We start from the raw sequence: 6442 nt of genomic DNA on the forward strand, positions 1-6442 counted from the left end.
TCTGTTAGCTCTACGCCTGCTGAAGACACAGACGTCCATCCCTGTGAACACTGGGACGCAACTCAATGGGAAAGGAAAGGATTCTGATTTCAGCCGTTGCGTATATTAGCTGCGACATATGAATCAAGATGCTATGACCGAAAACATTTGATTGACAGATGACTGTTGATATATGACTGGCTGAATTTAGGTGTTCAGACTGATGTATACTGGCCTGAATAAGATAATGAAAAAAAAACACAGATTTTAAGACAGGATTTTTATTTATAATTTTCTAAATTTTGGGACATATTATATCAATATTATCTGATAAAGAGTACATTTATATGCATGTTTAAGTCAGAAATATTTAACATTTAAATATGATTTCCCTACGACTTTAAAAAAGATTGCTTTCTTCTTTATGCTGGAAAAAAAACATCTCAAGCAGATAAAAAAAACAACTGAGATGTTGTATTTTCTCAGATTAGGGAATCGATTCATTCCACTTCTTTAGAGTGGAGAATTATATGCACAGCATGATAAGCTCATAGTTCTTTATGGTCCTATACTGCTTTTATCAAACAGTTTGGTGATTCTGGTCGTTCAGATTCACTCTATAAGGAGGATATTTTCCTCTGGCAATAAAAAGAACAGCTCATAAAAAAATAACAAGGAAGGGAGAGAAAAAGGAGAACCTCTATTGGTTCCTTACCTTAACAGGATGCAGGTACCCCCCCGGCCGGGGCGGCACAGAGTGCTCCATCACCCCCCCGTCCTGGTCCAACGTCTCTGTCAGGTGTGCTATGTAGTTTGTAGCCAGAACCAGAACATCCAGCTTGGAGAGCTTGGTGTCAGGTGGGACTGAAGGCAGAGCTGCCTGGAGACAAATGAACTCTGAGGTTAGACGGCCGCTTAAAGGAGGAGGTGAGGAAAAGCAGTTAAACATACCTGTAGGCTGTGGAAGGCCTGCCGCAGGTTACGCACCCTGCTCCTCTCTCTGGCTGCATTTTCTGGGGAGTGCTGAGTCCTCAGGGGCCTGCTGTGGAGCACGGGGCCAGAGTGGGACCTGGACCCACACACAGCCTGCTCCTAAAACACATTTCAGCCGTTCAGTTAGGAGCTGAGGATTCCCTGTTGATCAGCAGCCATCGTTCTGATCCAACTACACCTCAGAACAACAACAGGAAGTAGGACTCTGTCTCTGCATTCATCACAAGGATTATCATAAAGCTAAAATAAAATCTCACAAAAAATGAACAACATTGTTTTCTTTTCAGATTTAGTTTAAATGATATATAGAAACATAAACCAAGAGGAAATAAATATTGAACATTGCACAGCATTAACAGGTTTTTTTTATTAATTATCTGAGGCCTTCCTGCATCAATAAGAAAGAATAACATTCCTCTTTTTTTTTTTTAGCTCTTTCTGCAGATCGTTTGCTTTTTATTTCATCTGCAGTCAGATTTACATCCAGACTGTTTATAGAAAATGTTACTAAACTGATCTGTATTTATTGTAGAAGAGGTTATATTTATTTGTTTATGGATTTTGCTCCATCGTTGCTCCAAAGTACAGTAGAGGAGGGAACGCATGATCCATTAAAAAAAAAACACATATACCAGAAATGATTTTTTTTTTCAAATGTTTTTTTATTTATATTTTTATATACTAATTTAGTATTTTCCAATTTAATTTATAAAAAATTTTCAGATTAAGTTTTATGAAATTAATTCTTTTCAATCACGTGTTACAGATCACATTGTCTAAAAGCCTGATACCAACACTCAAACATCCTGCTGCAGGAATATGATTTAGATTTTTAGGACATCCTCACATCTCAAAAAAAACTTTTTTTTTTATTTGGTGAAATCTTGACCAACTGATCTGATATTTAGTTTAACAAAGCAACATTATTTGCCTCTGAAAAGTTTATTATAGGTCATAGAAAGCGTAATATATCAATATTTAATCCTAATTTTTTGACCGTCATCCAGCATTGCTGTGTGAGCTCGACCAATCCGCTTTGACCCCTGATGAATTATGGGAAATGGGCGGTGAAGGACACACTGGATAGAAGGACACATTTATCCGCCACATTTGATGGAATTAATTAAACACGAGTGATCTAAAAACACACAGTCTGCATGTTTCACCTACTCCTTTGACTGCGTTCTGCTGCTCTGCGTTAAACCAGGTTTCATCAGAGCGAACTGAGTCCAGACTTACCCACTTCCTGGATTTGTCTCTGGGTCCCTGCAGGGATGCTGGGCGGTCGGCTGCAGCGCTGCTGGATCCCAGCTGCTGCTTCACTGTCACTGACATGAGACCCTCCAGAGGACTGACCGCCATGGATCCGGCCGGAGAGCAGCAGCAAACGCCATGTAAGTGTGGAGAAGTCCCCCCCCCTCTGCTGGATGTGTTTTGATTGGCCGGATGGAGGTCTGCTTCAGAGCGCAGCAGGCGGCTGTGAGGAGAGTTCATTCTGTCTGGTAGGTAATTCAGTGAAAACACAACAAAGCTGATGACCTGAGGTCATCTTCTCATCTTTAGAGCCTGATCCAGATCTCAGAAGAAGCTACTGACTGAAGCAGCTTTAAATACTCATCACATCCTTCTGGTTCTGGTCCGCTACCCCAACGCTGCCTGATCCTCTGTAGGACCCCCGGCCCACCCTCAACCATCAGGCAGCTGGTGAAGACTGCAGACACGGCGGCCGCCTCTCGTAGCCTCATCCCTGTCCATCCAGAGGGTTCCTCCCCCCTCTGCTCTGCGTGTCTCTGGGCTTGTTTCCTAATCGGGGGTGAGGTAATGCGGGAAACTTCATGTGGTCCTTATCTCAGCCGCCCGGTCATCCTGATCCTCCCCTGGCTGTTCAGTTGCCAAGAAGAGCAGGCGGGTGAGCAGTCAGCGCCTGGGGGAGTGGGGGACTGGGAGGGGGCCAGGGCACCGGGGGGGCCTTGGGAAACTCAGAGCTCTGCTAACAGCTGGACAGGGGTGGGATCCAAGCTGCAGGGCAGCGCGACATTGAACCTTGCCAAAGACGGACAGGAGTTTGGTAAAACTGACTTTGAATCGTTAACTCCAACAGATATTTTAGATGAATTTATCCCGACGTAGAACATCTTCCCAGAAGGGATGTCCTCCTGGTCAAAGCTGCAGGTGGAAAAGGTTAAAGAGGTTCTGTTATGTCTTAATGTATGTTCTGGTTAAAACACTCCTCTCACCATCAGACTGAAGAATCTCTTCACAACTGGAGTCATTATCTTCACTGCAAAGATGATCTAGAAATAAGTCCAAATGTCTTAAATTACCCTCAATTTGAGGAGGGTAATAGAATGATTTGCCTATGGAATGAGGATTTTAACTCTTAAAGTAAGCTAATTAGATAATATCCACTTGAAATTAGACAATTAAATAGTTATTTTCTTATTTTACATGTAAACTGTCTTTTCCCATTGGCAAAGTGTCTCACTTACCTCCTCAAATCAAGGGAAAATGCACTTATTTTAAGAAAAAATGCATATTTTTCCAGTGTTTCGATCACTTTGACATATGGAGCTGTTCTTCCAGGTAGCTGAGCTTCCAGAACATTCAGGCCTCGGTTCTAAAACTGTGCAACCAGAACCACTGGGAGATTTACTGGGAGTCTAGGAACAGTGCTCTGCAGCCTGTGGCTCAACAACTACAGAACCAGTTCATACTGAAGGTTTTAAGTATTTTTATTTGTTTTAAATATTTGAATGAGAAGGATCCTAAAGGTAGTAGTAATATTTTTTGGGGGGGGGGGGGGGGGATGGCACCAATTTTATGGCTGATCAATGATTTATAAAAGACTGATATGTGGATTTTGATTTTGATTGATTAATCAATATCAATACCAATACAGCGGCAATTTTTAACTCTTTTTTTTCTAAATTTTGAAAAGAAAGAAAAAAAAACACATGAAACAATTATTTGTACACAAAGTAGCATTAAATTAAAAATGAATATAGTTTTGGAACATTAACAGCGGACTCTGCAGGTTTTACATCTGGGAACACATCAGATTACTAATCTCCCACAAATTAAGGAAATTTGGGACAATTTATCGATTCACCTGATCAAATGAGGAGCCCATTTTTCTTTGTGATCTATTTCTACTGATATTAGGTTGGAAAAAATAATGGCTGCACTGTTTTCCACAAATATCACCATCTTATAAAAAATATAACCATCCTGTTTTTTAAACCCAAAATAAAGATAAAACAGGTTATCTTACAGAGATGTTTATCAAAAACCATGTATTTTATCCAGAAACTCACAACATCTGTGGCTCTAAGTAGGTTTTATTAAGGTGGACTGAGGAAAGAGCAACTCTTTGAACTTTAAAGGATGCAGAACTTAGAACTAATAAAGAAAAACTTATCAGCTGAACTTTATCTAAAAGACCAGAATTACCTTTTTCTTTGCCTATGTGTAATAGTAGAACTAAACTACACAGGGCTGCTCAGTGGAGCAGTGGGTAGCACCACTGCCTTGCAGCAAGAATGTTCTGGGTTTGATTCCCGGCCAGGAGTTTGCATATTCTCCCTGAGCATGCATGGGTTCTCTCCGGGTACTCCAGCTTCCTCCCACAGTCCAAAAACATGACTATTAGGTTAATTGGCTTCTCTAAATTCTCCTTGGTGTGAGTGTGTGTGAATGGTTGTTTGTCCTGTTTGAGTTGCCCTGCGATGGACTGGAGGCCGGTCCAGGGTGAACCCCGCTGTGTAGACAGCTGGAGATAGACACCAGCACCCCTCATGACCCCAGCAGGGATAAAGATTGATGGAAATGGATGGATGAAATGGTTTCTTATAAAAGAAACCACAAACAAAGCAGTTGTAAAAGAAAATCTCTGTTGTTGGGATACAAGAAAATATTCAATGTAGTTAATTCAATTCAGTTTATTTCTATAATGCCAATTCACAACACGTCATCTCAAGGCACTTTACAGTTCAACCAGATCATACAGTCACAAGGAAAACAAGTTGATTGCATCGACTCATTGTCTCCACAGCAATCCCTCACACCTCACACCAAACTTGCTTGTAGTGACAGTGGAGAGAAAAACTTCCTTTTCACAGGAAGAAACCTCCAGCAGAAGCAGGCTCAGTCACAGCCAAGCAGAAACAGACCTGATGAAGCTACTATGACAACATTAAGCAGAGAGAGCATAAAGTTAGAGGTGGAAAAAACAAATACTGAAGAATGGGGAAATAGAGATAGAATGAAGCACAATGAGGAAAAGGGGTCCTTATGTCCTCCAGCAGTCTAAGCCTATAGCAGCATAACTGGTAGCTCAGGATACTGGATCTAACATACAAGATGAAGGCTTAGATGAAGAAAATAGTTTTGCTAACTCTGAAAGTTAAACTGGATCAAAACAAAGCAAAGCTACCTCACCTTCCGGAGATAAACAAATCATATTTATAGGGGCGCCAATGAACTTATTTTTAACAGAATGATTCTTATTTATAAAGAATGCCATAAAATTATTACTGCAGATGGGATGGAAAGTGCAACAGAGCTACGACTCTGGGTGAGTTTTGCAACGGTATTTTTGGTATATTTTGGTATATTCTGCTCTTGCTTAACGAAGGGTCATCTTATACAGCAGTAAACTATTTTTCCAGACTAAGCAGGTTCCCGTAGGCATTTAATTTTAATTAGATTATCATGATTGACTCCTTTAGAATTCTGTTCTAATTTATTTGATTTTGGTCGTAGGCAAGACACTGTCTGGATGGGGTAATGAGTGGGTAACAGTAGAGAAGCTGCAGAGAGGTTTGGTAAACTACGACTCTTCTTCATAGTATGCTCCCTGGACTGTCTGGTTGTGGAGGACCAATACATTTGGCCAGATTCCTAAAAAGAGGGGTCTTACCATCCTAAGTGGGATGGATGCAGTCTCTTCAAATCAGAGCAGGTTTTCCTCAAAAGGATTCCCGGTTATCAATGTGGATAAGACTAAAAACTACAACAAAAATGCATTTCACATGTATGAAATATTTTACGTGTATTTTTTATTGTAAAAAACATCCAAGAAGAAAACAAATCCAATCCTTCATCCAGATTAGGTTAATCATTCTAATCAGATTAGGCATCTTAATCCCGTTCAGTGTCAGTAAAACAGGTGACTATGATTTTATGCAAGTTCCTAAAGTTAAACCACTTCATCAAACACCAACCTTCACTGGGGTGAGGTCTACCAACATATGCAACGGGAAATAAAGAAAGTAGTAATTCAGCCACAGGCTGTTTCATTTCTACCACATAGAAATATGAGAGGTCTGTTTATACCATAGCTACACTTCAACTATGAGAGACAGGATGAGAAAAAAGCAGGAAATCACTATTCAAAGAGATTATTTGTAAACTATGGAGAAAAATAAAAATGTGGTCTATAACAAACAAGTGTGTGTCCCTTAGAGACCTC

At 40.4% G+C, this 6442-nt stretch overlaps 1 protein-coding gene across 1 annotated transcript in view; it reads right to left on the reverse strand.

The window, feature by feature from the left end:
- LOC107093272 (transcription factor 24-like) overlaps positions 1–2695 on the reverse strand; it is a 7124-nt gene extending 4429 nt beyond the window's left edge. Inside the window, exons 1-3 of the mRNA XM_015388241.1 lie at positions 2212–2695; positions 931–1071; positions 695–859 (exon numbers count right to left, since the gene is read on the reverse strand). Of these exons, the coding sequence (XP_015243727.1) occupies positions 695–859; positions 931–1071; positions 2212–2466 (561 nt within the window). The 5' untranslated portion in view covers positions 2467–2695. The remainder of the gene's footprint in view (positions 1–694; positions 860–930; positions 1072–2211) is intronic.
- Between the last annotated feature and the right edge of the window lie 3747 nt (positions 2696–6442).

The sequence above is a fragment of the Cyprinodon variegatus genome, unplaced genomic scaffold (assembly GCF_000732505.1).
Source record: "Cyprinodon variegatus isolate N-32 unplaced genomic scaffold, C_variegatus-1.0 Scaffold417, whole genome shotgun sequence".
NCBI lineage: Eukaryota > Metazoa > Chordata > Actinopteri > Cyprinodontiformes > Cyprinodontidae > Cyprinodon > Cyprinodon variegatus.